This window comes from Tubulanus polymorphus, chromosome 5, assembly GCF_964204645.1.
Source record: "Tubulanus polymorphus chromosome 5, tnTubPoly1.2, whole genome shotgun sequence".
Lineage (NCBI taxonomy): Eukaryota > Metazoa > Nemertea > Palaeonemertea > Tubulaniformes > Tubulanidae > Tubulanus > Tubulanus polymorphus.
This window is the reverse complement of record NC_134029.1, coordinates 1,874,718-1,902,456: the sequence shown is the minus strand read 5'-3', so window position 1 is coordinate 1,902,456 and position 27,739 is coordinate 1,874,718. Positions and strand designations below refer to the sequence as shown.

The 27,739-nt window shown below is 35.1% G+C and overlaps 4 protein-coding genes across 9 annotated transcripts; 1 reads left to right on the top strand and 3 right to left on the bottom strand.

The window, feature by feature from the left end:
• Positions 1 to 816: 816 nt before the first annotated feature.
• On the top strand, positions 817 to 13,077 carry LOC141906086 (semaphorin-2A-like). 2 transcript variants are annotated; one of them, XM_074795279.1, is made up of 18 exons: positions 817 to 953; positions 6,501 to 6,987; positions 7,985 to 8,090; positions 8,172 to 8,214; positions 8,303 to 8,353; positions 8,431 to 8,538; positions 9,136 to 9,223; positions 9,741 to 9,881; positions 10,001 to 10,125; positions 10,204 to 10,321; positions 10,401 to 10,458; positions 10,540 to 10,693; positions 10,776 to 10,962; positions 11,098 to 11,222; positions 11,380 to 11,534; positions 11,793 to 12,091; positions 12,175 to 12,290; positions 12,367 to 13,077. In XM_074795279.1, the coding sequence occupies exons 2-18, from the start codon at positions 6,852 to 6,854 to the stop codon at positions 12,466 to 12,468; spliced, it is 2,112 nt and encodes a 703-aa protein (XP_074651380.1). In that variant the 5' UTR covers positions 817 to 953; positions 6,501 to 6,851; the 3' UTR covers positions 12,469 to 13,077. The 2 variants fall into 2 exon arrangements, with proteins under 2 accessions (XP_074651380.1, XP_074651379.1); XM_074795278.1 differs by lacking the exon at positions 817 to 953 and adding an exon at positions 3,087 to 3,243.
• Positions 13,078 to 13,684: 607 nt separating this feature from the next.
• Positions 13,685 to 15,083, bottom strand: LOC141906156 (uncharacterized). 2 transcript variants are annotated; one of them, XM_074795374.1, is made up of 5 exons: positions 15,064 to 15,083; positions 14,702 to 14,895; positions 14,360 to 14,400; positions 14,007 to 14,136; positions 13,685 to 13,819 (listed from the first exon to the last, which is right to left on the bottom strand). In XM_074795374.1, exons 2-5 carry the CDS (start codon positions 14,789 to 14,791, stop codon positions 13,718 to 13,720), a joined length of 363 nt encoding a protein of 120 aa, XP_074651475.1. In that variant the 5' UTR covers positions 14,792 to 14,895; positions 15,064 to 15,083; the 3' UTR covers positions 13,685 to 13,717. The 2 variants fall into 2 exon arrangements, with proteins under 2 accessions (XP_074651475.1, XP_074651474.1); XM_074795373.1 differs by lacking the exon at positions 15,064 to 15,083 and having other exon boundaries at positions 14,702 to 15,010.
• Positions 15,084 to 15,558: 475 nt separating this feature from the next.
• On the bottom strand, positions 15,559 to 23,042 carry LOC141906079 (phosphatidylinositol-3,5-bisphosphate 3-phosphatase MTMR2-like). Its single transcript, XM_074795269.1, has 18 exons — positions 22,657 to 23,042; positions 20,758 to 20,836; positions 20,578 to 20,672; positions 20,390 to 20,500; positions 20,122 to 20,223; positions 19,957 to 20,040; positions 19,725 to 19,799; positions 19,562 to 19,636; positions 18,942 to 19,130; positions 18,136 to 18,227; positions 17,962 to 18,055; positions 17,776 to 17,874; positions 17,587 to 17,694; positions 17,411 to 17,503; positions 17,212 to 17,325; positions 16,939 to 17,118; positions 16,492 to 16,641; positions 15,559 to 15,792 (listed from the first exon to the last, which is right to left on the bottom strand). The coding sequence occupies exons 1-18, from the start codon at positions 22,918 to 22,920 to the stop codon at positions 15,781 to 15,783; spliced, it is 2,016 nt and encodes a 671-aa protein (XP_074651370.1). The 5' UTR covers positions 22,921 to 23,042; the 3' UTR covers positions 15,559 to 15,780.
• A 177-nt stretch (positions 23,043 to 23,219) lies between these two features.
• On the bottom strand, positions 23,220 to 27,568 carry LOC141905543 (phosphatidylinositol-3,5-bisphosphate 3-phosphatase MTMR2-like). Of its 4 annotated transcripts, none has more exons than XM_074794439.1 (17): positions 27,461 to 27,568; positions 27,239 to 27,272; positions 26,994 to 27,066; positions 26,807 to 26,916; positions 26,635 to 26,712; positions 26,432 to 26,530; positions 26,265 to 26,348; positions 26,058 to 26,132; positions 25,900 to 25,974; positions 25,632 to 25,817; positions 25,445 to 25,539; positions 25,276 to 25,369; positions 25,101 to 25,196; positions 24,739 to 24,846; positions 24,205 to 24,297; positions 24,004 to 24,117; positions 23,220 to 23,916 (listed from the first exon to the last, which is right to left on the bottom strand). In XM_074794439.1, exons 1-17 carry the CDS (start codon positions 27,487 to 27,489, stop codon positions 23,749 to 23,751), a joined length of 1,611 nt encoding a protein of 536 aa, XP_074650540.1. In that variant the 5' UTR covers positions 27,490 to 27,568; the 3' UTR covers positions 23,220 to 23,748. The 4 variants fall into 4 exon arrangements, with proteins under 4 accessions (XP_074650540.1, XP_074650541.1, XP_074650542.1 ...); XM_074794440.1 differs by having other exon boundaries at positions 26,807 to 26,913; XM_074794441.1 differs by lacking the exon at positions 27,239 to 27,272 and having other exon boundaries at positions 27,461 to 27,544.
• Between the last annotated feature and the right edge of the window lie 171 nt (positions 27,569 to 27,739).

Here is a 27,739-nt window from a genome sequence, read left to right as displayed (position 1 = left end):
ACCTCCCTTTCCTTGCCATTCTAGTGACTATCATATTATTCCGTCCAAACAAATAAGAATCCAAAATCAGTTTCTATTCTGAAGAAAATCCCGGGATTGTTTCAATTGAATCGATTCTTGATCGGTTCTTCAACGTGGTGCAGGAATGAAAAATGGTTTGAGATGAAATCGTGGAGACAATCTGGAGGCATTTTTATCGATGTTTAATCAGTTCTGATTATTTTCCTAAATTTTCCACCGTTCTGACGATGTGAATGTTAACGTCGTGTAATTCTTTTTGAATGATTTATTGTATTCAGAAGGTTAATATTTGTTCAGAAAAGTGGCTACTTATGTCACAGTGAAGAACGAAGAAAATAACTGAAATCGAATCCAAATGCTAATAAAACATCTATAGCGAATATGTGGTATCAAGGGACTTTGTTTCCTCAGTATTCAGGCATATTTATTTTCTTCCCCACCTAGTCATCACCTATATTATTTACCTGTACATACGCGTACGAAAAACCATTACACAAATTCTTGAACCTTGACTCGCGTGAATTGCATTTACGTGTAGCGTTTCAATGAAATGATTAGATATATATTGATTTTGAGGGTCGGTTCAAATCTAAAAAAAAAATCGTTCGTCGAATATTGATTATGAATCGTTTTAACATCATATCTGTCAATTTAATCGATACAAGCATAAAAATGTTTTTCAAGAGGAAAATTAAGTGCACAGATAATTCATGGTAATCTGTGTATAATTAACCTAATTGTGGTTTTTATTATTCCCTTATCAAAATGTCTCCCAACTATGAGTCAAAATACACTACACGGCACACCTATATAGCACTTCGATGAATAAATATTCCTGGTTGAAAAATTGCGAAAGGTTTGTCCCGAGGATCGGTCGAATCCGTCATTCAATTTTCATTGAACCCAACAACGTGATATCATGTTAGATGCGGGTAAGTAAGTCATCGATAATTCTGACATTTTAGTGGAAAAAAACATCTCTGTATAATCGGTTTCACACTGATGTTCAAGTCACTATAGACACTGTTTATAGAATTGATACACTTGAAAAACACCGAATACCCGTCGTCGTCACAGAGCTGTAGGATTAATGCAGTTAAGTCATTACGTCTGATTTTGTTCCAAATATTCAGCAATTAACTTCATGTTCTATGGTGTATTTGTTATCGGAGGCGGGCGTTGTTTGTTCATCAGTTATTGATAAAGATTTAACTGACGTGTACGTATCAAAATTACACAACCTTGGATTTTCAGACTTAATTAACTCATTATACGATCTGGATTGCCATTTGTTCGATAAAAGGTGTTAATATAACCGTGTCACTGAAATCTGGCAATAATCCCTGAACTCAGTCTATAGCGGCCATCACTGAAGATGATTTGCCCCGGGACAAACTGGTCTGGACCAGACCTGAGTCAAATTCGGCCCGTGCTTGATAAGAATCGAACGTAATACTAATTCTGACGTAAATCACCCACTCGTTACTAAATTGCTGAAAATGCTTTGAAGCATTCACATGGAATGATTTGACCCGTACTAGAATTTGGCAAGCGGGCACGGACCTACGCGGCACCAGTGTGAACGGACGACACGGGCAAAAACGTCCGCTGATCGGGCTTAGGTTATTCATGTGACGTCACATCAGATCAAGCGGCTAGCAACTACTTCACAGTTCACTTGTCATTTGACGGACTATGTGACGTAGATGAACGATTTGCGTGTCGTGTATGGCGTAATTCTCTCGTTTTCATCTAGTTTTAGTATATACCATATATCAATCTTTGAATAAACAAAAGTGAATTGATTATATTTGGCAGTGCGGGTTAAAACGATCAGTCCAAATTTAGGCCAGAGGCTGCATTCATTATCCAATTACAAATCCCTTCCTATAGTTACTGGCTAATTTACAACTACTTTATACGGGTTATCATAATAATACGTATATATTATATGTAAGCTTCTGAATTACTGAAATGCTGCCAGGCATCCTTTTAGTTATTCGATCCTCCAACATTTGCATTATTTGACTCGATCGGTCCCCCTGTTTTGATTCAGGCAGGTGTGGTGGGTTTGTATGGGACACCAAATCGAAACAAAAATGAAATGAAATCTACCAATCAAATAAATAACATGGTCAATCCCTATTGTAAGATTTAAGAAATGCATTTCTGAAATCGGACGGACCACCGTTTATGCTCTCTGTCATCTCGATGGACATGTATCGATTCAAAAACATTCAGTTTTTATCTTGTTGGTTTAATTGATTAAATCATGATTCCATGATATTCCAATAACCGAGTTCATATAAATTCCCAGTGTCCAACAACTTCCTGATTCCCGGTTCAATGGTTCACGAGAGACTTCACCCTGATCGAATATCGCGGATAACATTTTTCTGCCCTCAGTTGTGTTTTCTCATCTTGACTTTTTGTTGTTTTTGATTTTGTAATACACGATCTGCTTCTATCTGAGCGGTATATGTATATATATACCCACTTACAGCTACCTCAGGGTGGGGGAAATCGCCAGCCGAGGAGTGCTTTACCGCTTTCAACTGAGTTTTAAATAAGATAAAAAATGCTTTGATCTTTTATCTCTACAATCTTTGATCAATACTCTTTTTATTCTTACTTGGCTCAAAATCTACCGCGCACGTTTGTTCCGTTTTTATTGAAAATAATATGTAGATATAAATATGACGTAGATATCTTCCAAAACTTCCCGAAGCAGAACGGACCCGCCTTGTTCATTACCATCTACTAAAATATATATGTTATCTTTGAGCATATAAGAAACCACTAGAGGAGATTGTAATATTATATTTCATTTCAAAATTGAGACACACACACGCGTGCAGCCGCTGTTTCTATATTAGATCATCGGCACATTGGTGTGATCTGTTTTTCCAACCAAAAATACGTTGCTATGACGTGATTCGAAATAAATGCAGCCCGTAATATCATAATGCGGTCTTATTACATAATTGACACAGCACGAGTTTTCAGAACAGCGTATATATAATATCTATATATACATATTTATGGCGCAGTAGTGCTGATTATCTGATCCAGTTATATGATTATCACAAGTTCATGTACCGATTCTTATGAATTTATGTAGTACTGTTCTAGTGTGTATACTGCATATAACGTCGTAACGTCAGCAAACTTCATTTGGAACTGTTTTCAGGAATACCTTACAAAGCGTAACACCACAATCCGGTAAGAAGAAGCACGACGGGGATCTTAAGAAATATAATGATTCGTAAAATTATCGAAATGCATGGTTCTTGCTTGGGTTAACACTTACTTGGAAAAGGCTTACTTTATACGTACAGGGCATGGCGTAGGATATAAAAACATCTTTTTTTCATACTTGAAAGGTTTAAGCTTTGTGTACGAAACCCACTTAAAAGTTTTGAACAACTTTTGTAACCCCCTTTTCATTCCTGAGGAAAATGCTTCAATCTTGATAGCCGTTTAATACGATTTGGGAAAAGCTGTTTGCAGTGCTGCTGAATGAGAAGAAAATCGAAGAGCGTGAGGAACATGGCGTAGATCCCATTCTACAGCTCCTAATCGTACTAGGAGGATAATATAAAACATTCGCGAGTTGGTTTAGATCTTACAGAGTTTACGTAACATAACGTTCACTTTTTAAACGCCACGAGGAGAGGTTGAATGGCGCTGATGATGATGTTGTAGCCGTGAGAACCTGACTCTGACAGGTTGTAATTGCGTGTACTGATTTAATCCACCTGCACATTTGATTTGATATTCTTGTCTAATTGCCAACGTTGAAATCATTAGCGAATAGTATTCAATGTTCTGCTGGATTTTCAAGCTATAAATTGATTTCAGATTTCTCCTCATTCACATTCATTCTCTCTCTGACCATAAACGTTAACTGTCGATAATTCATAACGTGTAGAAATCGAACATGTTTCTCCAAAATGTTTTATATTTTGCCTTATTTACCAATTCATTTAGGCAAGATGTTGATACTGTGTTTGAAAGCTCGTTGGAACAGATAAATCCTGAACACCCAGAACATTCGAAGTTCGTGCTTCTCCGATTCTGATGAAATTCCCAACCCTCGATTCCCAGGTGCCAATACATACAATCCTGATAGACATTTATATTTCAAATTCTTTTGCAGCATGCTGGTATATTCGCCGTATTTTCAGATTACCTATGATTAAATGCAGGTGTGTTGTATACTGTCTGAGTAGTAGTTTCTTTCACAAGTGTCTGTTCAATTTCAGCCCCCACCCCTCACCTCACCGGTGTAGTGTCTGTTCATCAGACCTCAGTAATTTACAGGTATTTTGATAACCTGTTTGGCTTACCCAGAATTTTTACCGCATTTATTTGATTAAGGTTGAGCTTCTGGAGAATTATAGTGTAGTTTATTGTCTGAAGTTATGGGGAAAATATTCCGGTGTCCAGCAAAACATCCGGATCACGCTAATGATGACCTTCACGTACCTGTGGTCATTTCCTGAGAATCAGACCTTTTGGCCTCAAAAACATGTATGAAGTATTCTACTCGCTTTGATTGATAAAGGGTGGTCCATGGACCTATTTTTCCTTTCAACAGGATGGCTGGTTGTGTTGTAGATACAGACTTCAAAGCAATGAATCAGTTTGTGGTTTGAGTTTTTACGATCTTGTTTTTTTTGGTGTGTGGAAATACAAATTTACGATTATAAAACCTACAACAACACGTTCAACTGAATTTTTCAGCCATGTTCGTTTTTTCTGTATTTTACAACCGAATTAACTGGAATGTTATCGATAGTTTCAGGTAAATGATTATAGTGAGTCTGGTGGTTGTTGCGATATTCTTCAGACTCTCCGACATTTACACCTTGTAAAAAGTTCAAACCCGTTTCTTCAAACAAGTTTCCAATGTCTGCAAGTTATTACTGCTTGATTCTAAATGAGTTCGGAGATTAATAGATGACACAATCCCTCGTGTTGTAACTGTTCATGTTTCGTCGTATTTTTGTCGACTTATCCAAAATATTTTTTCTAGAAATTTAGTCAGTCTAACAACGAAGTCAATGGTCTATCGTACTATGCAAAAGAATTTTGTATGTTCGCAGCTTGAAGAAACCCGTTCAATGTCTTCCTAAAAGATCAAAGTCTTCTTTCTTCCTACGCAATCTTTTTTCTTAACTTCATCGTGTCTATTCTGTAGTTCGTTGATGCAAGCTTCACATATTCTTCAAAATGCTCGTCATTGTTTTCTTTATTTTCGTGTTTTCCACCTGCACGTCGAGATTCGTTTTTATTTTCTAAAATCTGCCATATTTCCTACGTATACGATACACATAGAAATGCGTGAACAGATGGCAAACAGTGAGAAGAGTATCTTTATAGACTGCGCAGACCTGGGAATAGCCCAGGCAAGTTTTCCTCCATATCAACATATTTATTGGTCATACCGAATACATCTAGGATTACAGAGGAGCCACCATTTTGGCAGTTCAGGACCGCAAGCTCGTGTGAACATTCACTTAATAAAGCACTTCGTATTTCTATGGAACATACCATGTTTAAAGAAGAACTTGAAATATTTTTCACATATTGCAGAAATAGTAAATATTTGCTTCAAACATAAACGTATTCATTGTGGGTTTCTAGCTGCAGGACTTCTCTCATCGTTAAGATATCATCCACTTATAGAACCACTAAATGTCACTTTTTAAAAATCATACTTGTGGATATGATTCATGTATAACATTTTCTGGGAGAACATAGACTACGTAAGAATTGAACAAAACTAAACCATCTCTAACTAAGCACCAGGCAAAAAAGATCAAAGAAATATTGATATCATGAATGTAGTTTCATTCTAATGTCCGGCGTATGGCCGGAGGCCAAAATGTAACGGTTTTCTGAAACGATGATTCAACTAGTTTACGTAACGGTTGATTAGGTACAAACTCTGACAGTAAATCTCGTATTCATTACATCTTCATCAAGATTACTAAACATAACTTTACGACCAATTGAACCCAATCTATTTCATGTGTATATTAATCTGTTATACAGGTGTTTATAACGATGATATTCCTGAGAATGATTTTTCTAATAACTTAACAGTTTCATTCAACCTTGAATGTCTTGTACTTTGTATAGGCAAAATTACTGTTTTGTTGAGAAAATTGAATCAAAAAGTCGATTCAGTAAAGGAAAGATAATACGATGACCACCATCTTAGTTTTACATCCCTTGGGGACCCTTCGGGGTTACCCCAGCTCAGATTAAAGGGATAGGTGTTTCCCAATCAAGTTCATGTTCCGATACGGCATTAACTGTCGGATCCATTTTTGATAGATTGTTTGAAACGTGTAATTGATCGAAACAATTCAAAATTCTTTATAACCGGCATCCGTCATACGTTACTTGAAGAATTAATTAACGAATAGTTCATGTAATGAAAGCATTACAAATACTTTGTTTACTTACAGGTGAGGTTTACTACTGAAATACTGAAGTAACAACTACTAGAACAGACTGTAGAAAGAGGGTGAAAGAGAGAGAGTGAGAGTGAGAGGCGCAAGAGAGAGAGAGAGAGAGGAGAGAGATATTCTCTTCTGATTCACAGAAACTTAGACGATGCTGACGATGCTTACACGATACGTATAATGTCATGTAACGCATCATAGGATTCAACTCTGAACTGTCTAGAACTTCTTAAAACACGATCGAAATTGGTTTTCATTACTTCGGAATTCTGGTTACAGAATTATCCAGACTATGATCGGTGAACTACTGGATTGTTGTTTTGAGGTCTGGTTGCTTGATGGATTATAAGAATAATGTTGACTAGTTACGCAATTCTAGGACCATGCCGGATATCGTGGAGCTGTGTTCTTCTTGTGCAATTTGTAGTGATTTTCAATTTGTGGACATTTGGAGAACCAGCGACGTATCCTATTGTCATTCCCAGAGACGGTAAGCTCTAGATGAAAACCTTCATCGTAAATTGTATTTTTGTGCATGTCTTTCAGAACAGTTCAACCGCCTCATTAGTATTCTGTCTGTCATTCTATAAAAACAATGATCTACACTGATTGATAAAAAATGCTTCTGCAATAACGATAATTAATTCGTTTATACATAATTACAATTAATGGACTCTTACGTGTTTTTGATGATGTGGAGGAAAATTATTCAAATCAATCACCAGTTTCCGGACACGAGAATCCCACGCTTTTTATCATCATTTATACGTGAGAATCATTTGTAGAAACCGCAAAAACTATTGTAAAAAAGAACTTTATTGTATTCGAAAAACGTTTCACGGTAACGATATCAAACCGCAATGAATGAGTACCCGGTAGATTTTATAAAACGTTGGTGTTATCAAGTACTTCGATTTTCTACCCGTATGTATAGAGAGGGATTTCATTCACTTTCATCTGGTTCCGAATTACAGTTCAAATCGCAGTCGATGTGGAATCCTGCTTTATTAAACTGTATTTATTTTTAGCGAGAAAAAAAAAACTCGTATAAAGTGGTATAAATTGATGTCAATATCTGTGGGTATGATATTTTTAACGGTAAATTCTTCCAACTGGTGTGCGTTAATCACTAGTTTTACCTGGTACTGTACTCCTTCCATACCTGCTTTACCTGTTGAACATCTCTCCAAGTATGAAGTACATTCTATGATTCACTGAACATACACCGTAGTGGTGAGGATCCCTCTTCCCCTCGACCAGTTCTGAAAACAACATTTTCCTGAATTCTCCTGGTTATGTACACAATTCTCTGTAATATCATGCACTCGCGCGTAAAATGGCATTTTTTTATGGGAAACCCATTTCCACTATATGCGAACGAGTAAGATTTCTTCGTAAAACTAAAATTTGTTAAGTATCTTATACATTTCCACATCCTTGTAAGGTTAGAATTTAAGTAATAAAAAAGAACTCCTTCTGTATTATAGCTCTTCGTCCTCGCTCATTTGTGAACGAACAACTAAAATCCAAATTTGGTTATTACCGATATTTGACTGTGGATGAAGAGAGTCAAACACTTTATGTAGGAGCTCAGTAAGTTACTCGAAATTCAATTCTACCCGTGATACATTTTTTCTTGAAAAATTAAAATTTGCGTACATATTCTGTTTTCAGAAATTATGTCTACAGGCTGGACCTGTCAGATATTAGCAAACAGGTAAAAACGTGAATCAGAGACGAGCATGTTGTGGTAAAATTAAGGATGTAGATGAACATGTGCTATAATATATATATTTTCAATTCAGCCTTTATCATCGGAAGAAATAAAACCATCAGTCGCATCAACGTGTAAAACTGTAAGCAGAACTGCATTACATATTGAATCTTATTGATTTAGTGATGATTTTATTTGAGGAATTATAATTTTTTTCAGGATAAGCTTGAGTGCCAAAATCATATACGTTTCATCGTACAAGAAAAGGATTTGTTGTTTATTTGCGGTACAGGGGGACAGAGTCCGATAGCATTTACTCTGAACCAGGTTTGTATAGGACTTACCCATAGTTCGGAGTCTGCATACGAATAACCGTAAACCTTTTTAATCGAGCAGTTTATACAATACGAGATTATGTTTGATATTCTGGTTTGACATTTAGATGATTATACGAACACATCGCAAACTGTGTTGTTTAAATTGATGCCAATTTATTTCTGTCTGACCTCTGGATAACCACGTATATTCAATACAACTGTTATCAGGATCTGTTGCATGTCTCATTTCGAAAATTGTAAATCAAACACATTAAGACAGGCAAATAAATATTTATTTATTATTGCTGGTCGACAAAGTATTTGCTTATGGCATTATTTTCATTGATTGAGAACGAGCGCTCGTCTATTGTAAACTTGCTGTAAACGTTCCCTCACGATTGGTTTATCTATTGTTTCCTCGAGGAATCCACGAATAAAGAATACAACTTACAAAAAGAACAAACATTTAGTTGTAAGAATAAACATTTTACTGATGCTAATGCTGAAATAAGAATAGTCTTTTTGATTTCTCAGACCTGTTTTCGTCGATTGCTTAAGTCACATGTTTCCCTTACTGACAGATTATGTTTTCACTGTTTTTTTTTAGAATAATCTTACTCATTCAACCGTACCGAATAAACTTACAACGAAATGTCCCTACGACCCAAACCATAATTCCACTATGCTGTGGGTGGGTAAGTTAGAATTCTTGAAATGTGAAGGTTTTTCGTCGTCACTTAATAAACTAGTAGACCTATATCTATTTCCCGATCATGCAACCATAAATATACAGTAATAAACATACAGATAGCTGCTATATGCTGTAATTATCGTGACGAATGGTTGATAGTTCAAGGTGACCTCTAATTATTCACTATTTACCAAAAGTACTGAATACTAATTGAGCATTCTGTATATGCACTTGTCTTCATGGATATACATATAGTATTCCGGGGCCCGGTTTTATGTACTGGTATTAACTTTAACCCGGGGGCTAAATCAATTCATTTCCAGTCAATTTAACCCCCGGGTTAAAGATGATACCAGTCTATATGTAGTCTATGGCCCTGTATTTTGGCTGAAATCAACACCCCTGCAGGACCACCCCACCCCACCAGTTCATTAGTCGTGAGTTGAGTTACGAGTTGTATCCCTCGTTAACGTATCAAATCAAGCATTCACCCGTGAACGATCATTGTTTTTTTCTGGCAGAAAAAGGAAACCCGAAGAACATTCCAATGTATTACTATGGTTTTCCACAACAGTCAGTGAATGATATGGATCCAGTGATTTCTAGGATTGAAGATGTATTGAGAACTAAGAATCAACGACAATCTAGAATGGGTCTGAATGGTGGGTGGAAGATTGACAAATCATTTTACGTACTTGCTCGAAATATCTTATTTTGCTCTGCATGAAATTCCACCAGAATCAGATCTTTTGTTAATCAGGCTTTGTTTGATTTATTTCAGCACCGGTTGATTTTGTTGGCTCCTACGAATGGGGCGATTACGTATATTTCTGGTATAGAGAAGTAGCCGTGGAACTAGGAGATGGCCATTCTAAAAGCTACGCTCGAGTCGCTAGAGTTTGCAAGGTATATATACACATATAATACCTTCTACAAATTTCAAATTGAGCCGGTATAATTATCACAACTTCTTGGTTTTTTTAGAATGACAGTCAAATCCCTGCAACATATTATTTAAATTTCTTTGTGTGGTTTACGTATGTTAAGGCAAGGCTGAAATGTACCATTCCAAATTATAAACCGAATGCATTTGATCATTTGCGTAAGTGAAATAAATTTCAATATCATCTGAATTTCTGTCTTGATTAACGCTCAATGAAAATGATTGAAAATCTCTTCAGAGGATGTTTTCCTAATTAATGACACTTTCTATGCCACATTTGCGACGAATTCCGGATTGTGAGTATATATCATATGAATTATACCTCCATCATTTGCCATTTCTTATGGAAGACTTCTAATGTTTATCTACGATTTCAGAAACGGAGGTTTAGACGCTTCAGCAATTTGTGAATACGATGTGGAGAACATCAACAATATATTAGATAATTCAAATTTGCTCAAACTCAATGATATGAAAATAGAACCACTTCCTGTTGGTCCAGACCTAGTCAATCTGCATCGAATAAAGAGGGTATGTTTTAAAAAGCATTAGTATGAATTCAATTCATTCACGATTTCAGTCATTGTTTAGTTCTATACATGATATTTTCTAGTGTGGTCGCACAGATGCTGATGCTAAAAACAACACGCTTTTAACGATGACCCACGATTATCTGTTAACTGAAAAATCTGTCGAACCAAACGACAACTTGGACGCTGTATATTACACAACATCCAGTGTTTACCGGAAAATAGCCGTTCATATTGTCAATGGCAAAACTGTTTATTACCTAGCAACCGGTAAGTCAATGTTAGGCACAGCAAACAATGATAATTTTTATGCCATCAAGCTTGATAAATCTAAAGATAAAAATGGAATTTTGGGGGGGGGAACAGTATATGATACTTTAGTTACGTAATATGATATTTCTGTAGATCATGGTAATATTTACAAACTGGTTACATGGACGGAGAAAAATCCCACACGAGTACGACATCATTTGTTGGCCAAATGGCAGTTATTCAATAAACGGACGCTAATTTGGAGTTTCAAATTACACGTATGTACCAGACAAAATAAATTGCGTTCATTAACTTAAAAATGCTATTGTAGAAGCGATTTTTAAAAGAATACAGCAACCACATGTGTTTGTCTGAATAATCTAAATGTGTCTAAAGTCATTTGTTTTTTATGGAATTTTATGGAATTTTTTTTAGGGTGATAGTTTGTATATAGGAACCGATGAGAAGGTTTTACAGTTGGGTGTGAATCAATGCTCCAATGTACATTATCAGTCGTGTCATTTGTGTATAAGAGATCCTTATTGTGGTTGGAATAATTCGACAAAAACTTGTCAGAAATTCACCCCTGGGTAAGTCGTCGAATAAACACCATAATCCGTGTACACTGCAGATAAATGAAGAAATCCCACACTTCGAATTTAAAATTATACGATAGAATTTATTATTTTGACACCACTGGTTGTTTCTTCATTTAACCCCTGGGTAAGTCGTACAGATCGAGCTAAACTAATTCTCCGTGAAGAGTATGGGTTTAACTATTCACTTGTTGACTAATATTTCTGACACAATAAACTTGATAGCAAAATTCATTGAAATATATTTTTCAGACTTCTCCAAAATATTTTGGAACCAAGCGTTTGTAAGTGTACAATTCAAGATGTTCATGTAACAATGCCCGGTAATGCCGCAAATCTACCCTGCAACGGTCGTCAAACAACGAGCTCACCAGTAACCTGGTTCCGCAATGAAGTTGCTATCAAACCGAGTTCAGATTACCTATTCACTAAAGACGACGGATTGATAATTTTGAATGTAACGTTGGATATGAGAAATAATACATTTACATGTCAATCCAGCGAAAATGACATTAAATTCAATCTTGTCAGATATAAAATCATAATGACAGGTAACTTACTTCACTTCCTTCAAACTAGTGAGAACCATTTGATATAGAACTCTTGAAATCCCTCTGTTAATTGTGTTCTGTAGAATGTGAGGGGTCTGGTGACGATTTTTTGAGGTGTGAATTCATAGAATCGTATAAGAAATGGAAAATGCATTTCAAATTAGTTCAGCAAGTACAGAAGAAATGGCAATGCATCGCGGTAAGTTTGAAACTGATGAAACATGATTTGAAAGGTCAATCCAGGTTTTACTGTATGTACATATATTTCATTTCAGAATAAGTATCCTTCATGCACTGACGCACATAAACCAGCACTTCCGTGTGGTATGAAGCATATTTCACCCGAAATTTCGAACGAAATACCGAATAACAGGTGAAGAGAAAATACTTGGTGGTGATACCCCCTTGATTTTGACTGAGATGGTTTGAAGAGCTGGACTTTCTGAAAAGCACAGCGTTCTAGCCTAAAATTTGAAATGCGAGGATTTACTGTCTAATCAAGACTGTGATTTGAAATGCATTAAGTCGGTAAGATCAGTGTTGTTATCTCTCAGCTTTTTATAGAAACTGCTGTTTTGTATAAAATATAAAGTACATTTATAACGTCATGATTCTCATCAATGCATGATCCATTCTGAAAATGGCTCAAATGCTCCGTATATCTTTCCATGAATCGTTGAAGATAGAGATTAATCTTTAAATACCAACATCGTTATTTACTGAAAAATGAAATGCACAACGTCAGAATTTTAGCGTTCTGAAAAATGTTTGTTTTTTTAATTGTTTTTCTTTTCATTTATGTAAATTCTGTAAATACATGTACTCGATATTGATTTTATAGAGCGAAACATTAAAAATGTTTAAAGGAAATAAATATTCTAACTTATAATTTATTACCATTAATAATACTATTGTATATTGTATAAATAGAATGCTTAATTTTCTGTTAGGCTAAAAATCTTTATATAAACATTAAGATTTCGTTAATGAACTGAAGAATAAATATAGAATTGTAGTGAAAACAGTTCGTTGTGATGAAATGTTCTATCCATTTCTTGCAAAAATCAGCACAGAGCCGAATTAATCCTGGCATAAGGCTAAAAAAAATTGATACCTTGTTTCTCCGCTCTGCTGAGCTTAAATGTTGACCCGGCCGCCTATCTACCCTATATATTACTTTTTTTAAAATCGTGATCAATTTTACCATAACAGACCCGGCCGCTATAGAAATGAACTGTTTATAAATTTTATCATATTTTACAAAAATGACCCGGCCGCTGCGGAGAAACAAGGTATCATTTTTGTTTAGCCTAATCAAATTTGATTTGATAGGATAAATTTCGCCTTGGATACAATCCATGTGGGAAGGAGAATACCGGGTAGTTTCCAATGTACATGTAGTTTGAATCAGTAGTCTTGGTAAAGTCATAGCTCCCCATCTTGCTGTCTGTATCATCAAGAACGTCACAAATCTAATTTCACAAAACACTGTCAAGTAGTTGAAGCTTTGTAAACTTTATTGAAATACAAAATATACATTTTTCTTAAGAATTTTTACAATACTAAAGATAACAAAGTACATAATACATCGATTATCATTCACTCAATAAATACACCACAGACATTTCACAAACGGTTGATATAAAACGCAAGTCCCCTTTGACCGAGTTCATCTTCATATAGAGCATATTCTTTTTGCAATAATTGTCGCAGCTGAGCTCTTCTTACCTAAAATGTATGAAATATCCAAAGAAGCGATTACAATATATCTCATTTTCTAATGAGTGATAACAGTTTATTAACGTTTTCGGGGTCCAATGACCTCGTCTGCAGGCGAGGTGATCTCCCCTCATCAGATGAAATACAAGTCAATCAAATTAATAAAACTAGGTCTACAAATTGATTTGACACCTACCGCAATTAATGCCTTCCCCGCCATCTTCAACTCTCCTTTCGTTTGTTTTATTTCATTTTTTACTCGTTGGTTTTCAGCTGCTACCTGTAATGACTCGTTCCAGTTTGATTTCAAATTCGTTTCTTTCTCCCTAAAAAATCAAATACAAACGGTTTTATTTTTTTGAGGTAGTAAAGGCAGTAACTTCTTGTGAAACTGACTCAACATGACTTTGATATCAATCTCATTCTCAGTACTTCAGACTCAAAACCATCAGTTTATGGGATAACAATTTATTCTGACAGTTTCGAAGTTTTGACTAAATCTATTCAAACTCATCGAACAAACGAAAACCTCGAGACAGATCGACTTACTTCCTGACTGTATTTTCCCTAGCTGCCATTAATTCATCTCGCTGAAAATGAAATTGAGATTGAAATTGAGGAAGACAAGCCTATAAATAAACTAAATACATTTCTAGTTATTCCTGCTGATGATCTCTCTAGAATGAGATCGAAACATTTGTCTTTCTGACTGAATGAATTCTAGATTTCAAAACTTTTCATCTGTATACAGGCCTAGGGACGGGTTTAGTGGGTTTTTGACTTAGAGAATGTCAGATCCAGGTAGGTTCAGCAGATGTCAACAACGTTTTTTAATTGAAGCCTAAACTAAAACAGAAAAAAACAAAATGATGAGAAAAATATATGCCTTACTTTGATTCGTTCTTGCTGCCAATTTAAAGCTTTTTGTAAACTTTTCTTTTGGAAGGATCCTTCGTACCTTTGTGAAGTATCTAAGCTCATTTTGTTCGATTTCAACTTAATTTATCACTCAAAATCTGTCAGACCGGTTGGCTCAGGAGATGACGCTATATCCTTCCGGTCTCTAGCAACCAGAGAATGTAGTCCTATGGTAAATAATCAAATAGATTCATGAATAACCAAGTGATTACAAATATCATCAAAAAAATGAATTACAACTATATGGCATGTTGAGAAATTGTAATTAGATTATTAGATTTAAGTAATCATGCTAATTGCTGATTTTAGTAATATCAAAATCAATACGCATATACGTTGATGATGATGGCAGCACCATACGGTACTAGTGGAATTCCTACGAACTGACACTTCCTGCGGGCTGGCGCAATGGAGAGTTTAACATCGGACTGTTTAGACTATTGAACTACCCTGATCTAAATCCGACAATAAGATGTTCATTCTTAATGTTGAATTAGCTGTATTTGGTTTTTCAAAAATAGTTTAAGGCTAGTCTTCAGACCGTGGCATTATATTAGTTCCGATAAATTCCGCTAGTCGACCGTACAGTAAGCTACTGTGGCAATCGACGTTTCTATCGCTGGCAGTCAAGGATTGAGATCGACAATTCAATTCAATTTATATTATATTCATCCACTCTACAGACTAGTTAAAATAGCCATTGGCAAAATAGCTTTTACACGAATAATGCCGCATTTGCAAAATAACCACCCTCTATAATTTTTTAACAATGATTTATCCTCATGTATATTTCCAACGAAGTAAATAAAGATGCATTCTTCGTTATTGTTATAGTTTATTGAAATAAAAAAATTATTTACATCATTCATGTGCGTAACAACAACAAATTGTACAAAATTATTATCATTACAAGCAAAAGATTATCATGCACCATTATTTAATATCACTTGTACATTAATTATTTGCAAGAAAGCAAACAGATTAAATAATCTAGAAATAAGAGTTAATCACAAGTTGTCATCTATGCTTCAACTGCTGCACATGGACACTCTTCAAGGAGGATGCTACAAATTGAAGAGAAATATAAGTCTTAGGCTCGAAGCAATTGAGATTCCATCTACGAATTACATTATACAAGACACTGAGCAATGATCTATAGAAACAACATGAAACTATTACATGTACTAAATCAAAATCCATGAACTATTAAGATACAACACCAGTTTGAGTCTTGACCTACACAACACAAGAGAGCAAATACTTAAGTTTTCATTTTTGAAAGAAGAGATTTTATCATGATTTACAAAAATAATGAAGCAGAATAGAAAGCAACACCTGCAGAAATAAGTACATAGAATAACAAATCTTATTCACTTAAAATCTAGGTATTTCTTGGTAAATAAGAGCGTTGAAGGGGGGATTACAGGTAGGTATAACAAGAATTGAGGTAACACTGAGTAATACTAAACCAACATCGATTAGACTACGACAATTATCACTTACTCTTCCTCATCCTAAAGCAGCATCATTTATAATCAATTATAATTAGAGATGATTTGATTTAGTGAAATATTATCGGATAAATACATTGCATATTCCAATTACATAGTTCAGGTACATATATATGTACACAGTAATAAAACGAATATCCCCGGTAGTTCTATTATTGATATTCATTGAGAGAATGAATACAACTAACATTCCTCTTTAAAACACAGAGAGTCAATTGATTGCACTAAATAGGAGTGAGAATTGACTCATACCAGGACAGCTGGAGATAACTGTGGAGAGGCTGAATCAGGTCGATTACTACGAATATGCTTCTGATCCAAACTTCGCTGCAATTCCTCCAATCTCTTTTGCAGTTGAGCCTTCAGCAATAACAACTCTCGATTTCTAAGATGAATTGGTTCCTGTAACAGAAAGATATTATATTCAACTTCTCTAATTCTAATACACACAAAAAGCCTGTGTAGAAATGAAAATTTTTCTGTAAGCTATGACTACATTCCTGGACTGAGTTTCATTAATGTTGGAGCAGAATAATCCTTAGAGACACTTTGAAATTTCCATGGTTTCTCATCCAGGTTTTGGATTAACCCAATTTAACAAGTTCAATCAAACAGAGCTATTTGTAGTATACCCGGTCATTCTTTTCTTTTTGACCCCAGCCCCAAACATTTGTTCATACTTAATGAATGGTCCCTTACCTGTGGGCGCATGCGAGGATTCCAGCGTATGTAATAACGGGTCCATAGTTCAATACGTCTAAGACTGGCTACTGGTAATAATACATGTTGATTGAGATATGACGCGTACAGTGGATTCATATATTCCTCTATATCAGAGTTTATATATGACCATACTGACACCGTTCTAGTCTTAACCTCCTGAAATGAATCGAGAGCATTTAAGAATTAGACATGTGCGTAAAGAGATCTAACCTCATACAGTTTAGTTCAGATCTGCTACAGAATTTTTACCTCTTTAGTTCGAAGCATGTCGGAATTGAATAAGAATGTGCCGAACAAACAACTGTACAAATGATCCAGAATCGTAATCAGGAAATGTTCGTTGAATTCAAATGCATTCGGGTACTGAAAATGAAGTGAAATTTCATTGGAATTAACCATCAGTATTTGCAGTTATTTGCAATGCAAATTGATGATGTTTAATATTTACTTGTTTAGTCATCTGCCAAACACAATCAATAAACTGTAGGAATACAGGTGATCTATCGGCATCAGTGTGTTTATCTTCTCCGTGACCAACACGCTGTAAAATATAGTAAACCCTGCATTAGAGAATCTTTAGAGAGGCATTCATCGAAGGAAGTGCTCAAAATTCAAGAATTTTACCAGTCCGAATTTGTGTCCAAAACTCAGCCATTCCTTTTCAATCAGAACTTCAAATCCTTTTATCGTTCTAAAGTATGGATCTAACATCAGCATAGCTAGTGCCGTCAACTATAATATAGAACATCGGTACATAATCAATACTGGTTTATTAAATACACTGAACTGGTGAATTTATGGATGAATATTCACCTGTGAAGAACGATCCCAACCATCGCTACAGTGAATCAACACTGACGTTTTGTTACTCTCAACTTTATCCGCTATTTTCACGGCTCCAGCCAAAATTTGCTAGAAAATAATCATCAACATATCACTTTCACTTTCCTAAGTCATTTACCTAGGTAATCTCATTAAATTGGACGAACAGATATCTACCTTGATGTGTTCGAGCCAATGTGTTGATTCAATACTAGTCAACCAATGGGCATCATCGATGTTTGGATAAACAACATCTTTCAATTTCCTCAAACTATATAGATTAGTGAAAAATAGGTAACATTTAAATTAAAACTACAGTATTTTCAGAAGATAGGCCGGCTACGATTATACCTTTCCCTCATGACATGAATGTTGTGAATATCCAAGAAGACTAGTTCAACATTGGAATACGAATCTTCATTCTCATAACCTCCTCCTTTCGCCTATAATAAACAAGATAAATCTTTCACTCATAAACCGAGTGAAAACCCATGAACTTTATTTCATTTTCAGGAATATCACTTTCCCACAACAATCAAATATACCAAGCTTTATAACATGCTTTAATATACAGACAATAGAAGGTTGAAAGCTTAGAATGAGTTGGGGGTGAAAAAGATACACAAATTCGTTTATGAATTATTATCTAAGTCCGATCCATGAAGGCCACCAATAGTAATGTGTAATGGATGTTAGTAATAAAACAACAATTAGAAATCAAAAACAAGAATATCAAAAAAATACTCAGATCTTAGAGATTTATCGATCATGCATCATGAAAATCTCAGCAATAACCAGAATTTCAACCAGAGTGTACAATTCACCTAACTGTTATATATACATTAACTGTTAGAATTTTACCAAATGATCAAGTTTTAAATCGGACAGTTTACTGGGAGAACCCAGCTGAGGACAACTTCTCGACTTTTTCTTTCCATGAATCGGTTTATCAGCCTGGAATGTGTTAGTCATGTCATTTTCATGAAAAATGAAACAAATCTATGTTTTTTCAGTTGTATTTTTCATTTATTTGAATAGGTTTACCTACAATTGGTTTTTAATGTGACTTCTATATATTTTTCTCATACGTATGATGCAAATTTCCAAACCCTAATGCTACCATTCCTTAGAAAAAGAGTTGTTAATGGAATTGATACCTTATTAGCGACAGCATTAACACTCGGTCGAGCGTCTAGAATATAGAGTTTATGAGATTGCGCGTTCGCATCCATAATCATCTGTATATACCGTTCATCATCTTTACTTCTCTTGCCGGCGACTCCGACGAGAGGTTGAGCTGAGCGGGTTATAGTCGCTTGACTCTCCGGATGAATCCACGATAAAACCTATAAAAAACAAATAATTCATACAGCAAACTGAACGTCTCTATTACAACTGGTCATTCCATAATCATCAATGTGAGGAATCAAGAGTATGTCATCCATCGACCATAAGAGATCAAACAACACCAGATTCCATCTGAGTGTTGAAGATAATGAACGATCCAATAATTGATGATATCTTCATTAATTGATGATATCTTCATTTATTATTCTGACAGTTTCAAAATGGTCTAAATCCCATCTTCAAAGAAACAGTAATGAATGCTCTAGATTCATTACTGTTTCTCTGTTCATTAGGAATTTCAGTGATCAACTTTGGGTTTAAAATTTGACGCCTTAATGCGTTTTTTATGGTGGACAATATTTGTAATCAAAACCAGTTTCTACCGCAGAACCTCTATAACTAGTAATTTTTGAGGACGTTAACAACTTACAGGCAGACGTCCACGACTACGGAATGCAGCGACATGTCTGACATCTTCATCAGTAGCAGTCGCCGGAACGCTTAACTAGAAATACAACATAACATACAAATCTGATACTGAATCAGTGAATCAATAATCAGTCATAATAATAACTAGAGATCAAAATACTTACTATCTGTGGATACGTATCACACAATTCATAATTCTCGTTCGCTCGAGTGATCCTCCAACTGTCATTAGGAATTCCCTGTAAATGTACCAGTATTAAACAACTCTTCTAGGAATGCATTACTGCGCACACAGTATTTACAGTTAAGAGTTAGGAATTGACTCAAATCAAGCCAATTGAAAGCCTTCAATCTCACTCACAACTGTGGAACTGTGTCCTGAACGATTTGACTTACCATACGTTTATATTCAGAAATCGGATCATAAACTAACCAGCCGTTCTCTTCATATTCTTCATCGAAATCAAACGCAAAAATTGGCTGAAAAACAAAAACATTTTCATCAACTCAAACACCGAACACAAACAACTGAAATTTGTGCCTTATATGAAAAATACTCACTAATTTATTACTGATAGGAAATGCGTATTGACTGATTCGCTCAAACACTTGACGTCGAGAATGATTCTCTTGTTTATGAGCAAACCGTAAATTTCTCATATCCTGAAAACATAAAGTCAACAAATCATAGAATTAAAATCCATACCCGACGATGGTCTCTACAGAGAAAATCTGAAACATTCTCATTCAACTTTTGATTTAACTGGATTTTCTGAAGGATTCATTCATTTCAAATAAATAACACAGTATTCAGAATTATTCTATTTACCTTGCAGAATATTTCTATACCGTATGAGTTCTCTCCACGACTCATAGCGCCACCTACTTTCTCAACTCGACTGACCACACCCAGAGGTACGTCCAAAATCAAAGCTGGTTCCTATAAAACAACAACGATGACGAATTTAAGAAATAGATGATAGTTTTGATACCCAAAATGAACGGTCTTATACGTACCCTATCAGTGCTACGGAAATATAGTTTATAATTAGTAACCGAGAGAGTTCCTTTCGTTGGTCCGGTGTATGGGCAGAGATAGGTGACCTCACGAGCTAAAAACAAACCACATTCCATTCATAAAATCATATTAAAACAATAAGATTGGTGAAATTTAATAATTTATTAATTGTAACTTACTCATGCCCTGTATCTTTTCACCCTGTAATAATGGTGGTTCATCAGGAGCAGCTTTCTGAGTTGTATCTCTATTAGATACCTGTAAAATACAAACACTTTCCATTTCAAACACCGGGTATAAACTCAGGTTACTGTTATATATCGTATACAGTTTGACTCCCTCCCCTTCAGCAATGTTAATTACTTCACTGACATTTTCTAATGAATGTGGAAAAAGTAATTTGGATAAATTAATCTCAGTATACATTTCACACCAGTCTATAGAGCAGGTTCATTGATTGTATATGTGACACATATTTTTTTTAATTCAAGGAATAATTGGATGACAGATTTAATCAACAGTCAGAACCCGGTTCCACAGTTGTTTCAAGTTTTAATTCAGTGGTAATACATAACACAGTTAACGCGTAGAACTGTGTTCTGAAGTTTAGATATGAAATATACATACAATCGGATGTTCGTGATATTCATTGCTGAAGAATTTGACAGTAGTTAATTCTAGTTGTTCAGAGTCAGTATCACCGGGTATTCCATTATCCATAACGGGTTATTATATATATTATAATAATAATAATCCAGCGAAATATAATAATAATCACTCAGTGAAAACAGTCTTCAGTATAGAGAGAACGGATCAATATTCCTCCTTACACTAGATATATACACATTATCTGTGTGTCATGTGATAAGAATTATCTTTTCCACGACGACGTAATTTTATCACAAAACATGAATATACGCGTTATGTTTGAACCCAGTTCCACAGTGTGAGTCTAGTTAGCAGAATCTAGGCGTAAAATGAGTCGTGGTTGTATAAAACTGTGCGTTCTGTTACAATGAACAAAACAAGGTAGGAATGGTTTTTCTAAAGTCAGTATGTAGAGGGTGTGATGTCGTTAAGCCACAGCTGTGTCAAATTACATGAGCCTATATACAATATTTATTGTAAAAGATGGCAACAGAAGTAAGTTATTTCTTCTATGATATCAAGAAATGATCTGATACCAAAATTCATCAACCGAACAGGGGTGAGATTAAATATTCAAACAAATACAAAAACTGATATTTTAGCTGAACATACCCCTGCATCACTTTTTGTCCGAAGAATATTTTTTTTCTTTACACCGTTTTCGCTGTTTATTTCCTCAGGAATTGAATCCAGATGAAATATTGTACTTGCATAACGAAACATTTCAACAGCTTACTGTATAGTAGACTGAGTCACTGAGACTGCAGCAATAACTTCCCTTCATTATAACTATTTCATTTATTTCATATATTTATCAGGATGTAAATGCGCTTCGTGTTTGGATTTTAAGCGCGAGGGAAACGCAAACAAGGAAGTCATTAACACTCAAGAGTTTATTATGCATTAACAACAACAAAAGCATAGAAAATTTAGGATAAAAAGATAAAAATTGTACGCACGTATAAAAACGAATAAGGGTCTATTTTTAGTCATGTCAGTCGTAAACAAGATAAATAGGGATAAAGGACCCTAAATTAGTACCACAAATCCAGTTTAGAGGTGGTATCTCTAAAGATTGTCCCCAACTAATACCACAACCTCACACGGGAAACGAGTGAATGTAAGTATTTTGTAAGTTTAAGCTTCAAGGTAGCTAAGCCTTGATATAAAAGGTAGGGCTAAATCTAGTCTAGTATTTGGAGGTTGTCCCTGAAAGTGTCTCGTAGTCGAAGTTCACACGTATTGTCAATTAGTGATGTAAAATGATGAGAACGTAATTTCCAAAATTATGTTAAAACAAATGAAATTTGAAGAATTGATTCCCATTACAACAAACGAATTTCAAAGACGAAGTAAAAGCTGTAATAGCACTGACCAGCCAGACTCCGACTGTAAAAACTGCAAAAATTATCTAAAAATTTATTGCCTACCTTTATCATAGGAATATGCTCTACGGGCGCATTGTGAAGATTCTCAGTTGATGTAGAAGTTGATGAACAGAGAGATTTTGAAGGAGATTGTTTGCCAGATAAACTGACGCTACTGCTAGAATCGGCGTTACTCGCAGTAGCACTTTTCAGGGAGCCAGATTTCTCAGATATTGACACAGATTCACTATTATCTTCAGGATTTTCAAAACGTTCACTTTGACCTGCAGTTTCTGAATACTCTTCATTCGTTTCTTGGGGGTCCATTTTATCGAGCGAGTGTTGTTTGGGGTGAATTATCGATCAATAAGGTGTAATAAATCAGTAAATTCTGATTAAAAAGTCGGAAAATGGTTCACATCGGGATAGCCATATTGATGACGTCATGAATCTCGCACCTGCCCGTAGAAATCCTCGTCTACCTCGAGTGCCAGAGTAGGTTATTCAAGCGGAAAGTCGCTATTCGGGCGGAACCAACCACTAAAGGACGACAATAAGTAATATGATTGGAAGATTTTTATTGCTACTCATATATGTGCCATAAGGTGTATAACAGTATAGAAATTACATAAAAATATATTAATCAAGAGGAATGATCGAAATATAAAATGGAAGACAATTAATTCTACCAGAAATCTAAGAGTATTCACCAATTCAGTACATTGCTATCTTGTCAAGACAATAATTCGAAGCTTTTGAGTAGTTAGTAAAATATCCATTAGATTTACAGTAAGGCCAAAAAAAATTGATACCTTGTTTCTCTGCTCTGTTGAGCTTAAAACTTGACCCGGCCGGCCGCCTATCTACCCTGTACATTACTTTTTTTAAAATCGTGATCAATTTCACCATAACAGACCCGGCCGCTATAGAAATGAACTGTTTATAAATTTTATCATATTTTACAAAAATGACCCGGCCGCTGCGGAGAAACAAGGTATCATTTTTGTTTAGCCTAAATATCTTAATAGCTTTTTTTAAATATCATTATCATATCAGGTAGAAAGATAGTACACTATAGAAAATTCCTTGAGACACATTGCAAATATCACAGTTTTCAATACTAGTTAGTCCCTGATTGACTGAGAGATAATTGCATCACAACGGATTCCATCTAACGTAGTAATTAGACCAAAACTGAATTCTGCTCAGACTCGCTACAGGAACAATAACATGTTTACCAGACTGACGATACAGCGGGTTTACATACCGCTCAATATCTGAGTTTATATACGACCACAGTGAAACCGTTCTAGTTTTTACTTCCTGAAACAATAAACCATGAATATTCTCTTTGAATTTACTCGCATCGCACCCCAGGAAATGATTACGAAATGAATCACGAATTTTTACCTCTTTAGTTCGAAGCATTTCGGAATTGAATAAGAACGTGCCGAACAAACAACTGTACAAATGATCCAGGATCGTAATCAGGAAATGTTCGTTGAATTCGAACGCACCAGGAAACTAAAATAGACAATATATCAGGGATCAATCATTTTTGAAATGATGAATTGTTGACTTTTATTCATCCTGTATACGGTATATATTTACTTGTTGAGATATTTGCCAGATACAATCGATCCATTGCACAAACATAGGTGATCGATCAGCACTATTGTGATTATCTTCACCGTGAACTAATCTCTGTAAAACAACGCACATAAAACTAATCTAATCAATACTGTTAAACGAAGGCCGGTTCACAGACGGTTGGTTGACTGTTTTATTGCAGAAAAACTTCACAATATAGACTTGACTGGCATATGGCTGACAACAAATTTGTTGTGAGAATGGAGTAGCCTAGTGATCTTGCCACCACCCTACTCAATCCATCCACTAAGTGCAAAATCCATTTGAAGAAATTGGCAAAATCGTGAACAGTGCTTTGATCAGGACAAAGACCTATACAGGCCTACCAGTTCCTGAACTTGATATGATATATAAGAGAGAATTGTTGCTATGTTTTCCATTCAGCGCTGAATGACTCATAGCAATTGAGTCGAAACTTTACTACTCTCCTAATCATTCGTCAGTATTGTAGGTTTTTTCTTCACTAGACTGTCAGATTGAGTATGTGATACTCACGGTAGAATACTTATGTCCCGTACTAAGCCATTCTTTCTCTATCAAAACTTCGAAACCTTTGATTTTCCTGTAGTAAGGGTCCATCATAATCATCGCTAGACTCGCCAACTATAAATACAAATATCATCCATTCTACAAGCACCGGTATCTCTAATAGAATGGGATCATTCATTTATTACGTACGCATAAAATTTGAATTTTTCAACCCCCCTCCCCCCCCTCTGTACGCAAAATCGGCCATTTTATCATATACATTAAGCATTACAGTACGCAATTGCACTGACCCCCCCTCCCCTAATGCGTACGTAATAAATGAATGACCCCAATAGAATTCATCTAATATACCGGGTAGTGAAATATACCTGAGGTGTTCTATCCCAACCTGCCGTACAATGGATCAATACTGATGACTTATTAACAATATGATTTGTTACTTTTACAGCACCTTCTAAAACTTTCTGCAAAACCATTAAAATAAACAGTCAACAATTTTTCCTGATTTACTGTACTCTGGTTTGCAAACAAACTGGTACTTACTTTTATATGATGAAGCCATTGGGTACATTCTAAACCTATTACCCAATCGGAATCATCTTTTTCAGATAAACATAAATCGCATAATTTATTGACGCTGAAAAGTAACGTCATAAATTAAGAACAGTTAAGATTCTGCGAGAAAAATCTATCTAAGAAGTTGGTAAATTACCTGTCTGCGATTACGTGTATGTTCTGTATATTGAGAAACTCAAGTTTAGAATTTTCGTAACATTCTTCTCTTTCATAACCACCACCTTTAGCTGTCTAAAATATCAAATAAATACAATTAATACCAACATTTACTAAAGAAATGGCAATTTGGATATAAAATGCTTCAAATATTCATCCATAATGACCTTATTTGCCTCTGCTCTCTGAAAAGGACGAGCGTCCATGATGCGATAAACATTCAATCGATTAGTTTCGCTAATTTTTTTGATAAGTTTTTCGTCGTAATCATTCCTCTTATTTTCGACTCCGACCAGCGGATGAGACGACCGACAAATAGTAGCACCATTTTCAGGATGGATCCACGACAAAATCTATTCGAATGAAAGTAGATTTCTATATAATATACAGCATAAAAGCGATCGTAATTTTGTGAACAAATTTGAGCACACTGACAGGCAATCGACAGCGACCTCGAAATTCAGCAGCAAGTTTTAAATCTTGATCAGTTGAATCCATTGGAACGCACAACTACAAGAATCAACATAAATTGACATGTGTTAATACCGGTATTGTTTATAGAAGAATAGATTTTAGCACATTAAGAAACTTACTACTTTTCCATATGATTCACAAAGCTCATAATTGTTGTTTGTACGAGTGATCCTCCATTTATCATTAGGAAGTCCCTAAAACACAAAAACACTAATGGAACTGTCATTTCTCATCACAGTAAGCAGATAATATAGGGGGCCATGTATTAGTGAATATATTGACCACTTCTTAAATCAGTAAAATTTTGTGTATACAATGTTTCTTACCTGGCGTTTGTATTCCTCAAGTTCATCGTATATTAACCATCCATCTTCTTTATACGTTTTTGAATAGGCAAATGCAAAAAATTGCTGTAAAAATCAATACATTTATAAAAGAATTTTGAACACAAATCATTTCCGTCGATCATAAACATTTTGATATGTTTACTTACCAGATCATTTGCAGTGGGAAATGCATATTTTTGAAGACAAGATAAAGCTGTATTGAGGACATTTTCATCATCAAATATGAATTTTACCCGTCTTATATCCTGAAAATAGACAGCAGAAGTCATCAGTGTTTTGTCTCGTTTCATGCAGAACTATTGGAGAGAATGACAATGATACAGGCCAACATGTATCAGGGAGATCTTACCTTACAAAATAAAGCTATTTGATTTTCATTATTCTCAACTTTTGCTATCACACCTAAAGGAACATCTACAACGGGATTCTGAAATTAGAAATGAATGAAGCTTGTTTATCATAGTTGATTCTGCACGACAAAAAACACAGAATTAAGATAAGGGCAATATTTGATGGTTTACCTTCAGTGTATCTAAACAAAGGCTTTTAAAGCAAAGTCTGTAATTGGTTATAGTCAGGAGTCCTTGTATAGCTGTGCTTTCTGATGGTATATATGTGACTGGTTCACCTGCTGATAAAAATAACACAAAAATAACAACTCACTATCTGAGTAACACTGACAGTTATTCAAAAACGATACATACTTACAAGTAGTATATTGTATCTCTTCACCAGATAAAAGCACTAAATCTTTCATGACTGCAATATCTCCATTAAACACCTGAAATTCGGTAGATTATAACAACAAAATAATTTTCATTTTTCTTTTTATAGGCCTATTCAACAATAAAACCTAGAATTGCAATTGCTATTTGGTTTGCTGGAGGTGGGTTACTAATCTTATGATCTTGCGGCTATGGCATTTAGAATGTCTAGTAATTAAATTAATCTACCTTGTTGGATTGGTCAATCTCACGATGGTCAATTCTGAAAATGTTATTAATAATTTAGTATGACACAGTGACACAACTGTGTATAGTATGGACTGAACAATTTCCATACAGACTAGATATTTCAATATTTCAGGAACTATTTTACGGTTTTCTTCAAAAGATGATTTCTGAATTCTCTTATTTGTGATTGTTAGTAGTAAAAGAGGGGTTGTAATTCCTTACTCTGTTATATTTGATGTAAAATCTGTCATTGTATTAGGAATAAATGGTAGTTTTGAACAGGTCAGGTCTAGTCGTCAGGTACACGTTCATTCATTTAGTGGTGACAGGTGAGAGTGCGGAGTCTATTTCTTGTACCTCAGAACCAGGCCATATCAATTCGAATCCTGATTAATAAAGTCTCGGATATCAAATGATTTAATCAAAATTAGTACATTTCTGACACAAATCTCATTCTTTCTCGAATCAAGTATATTGTGCAGTACAGTGTTAATTTACGAA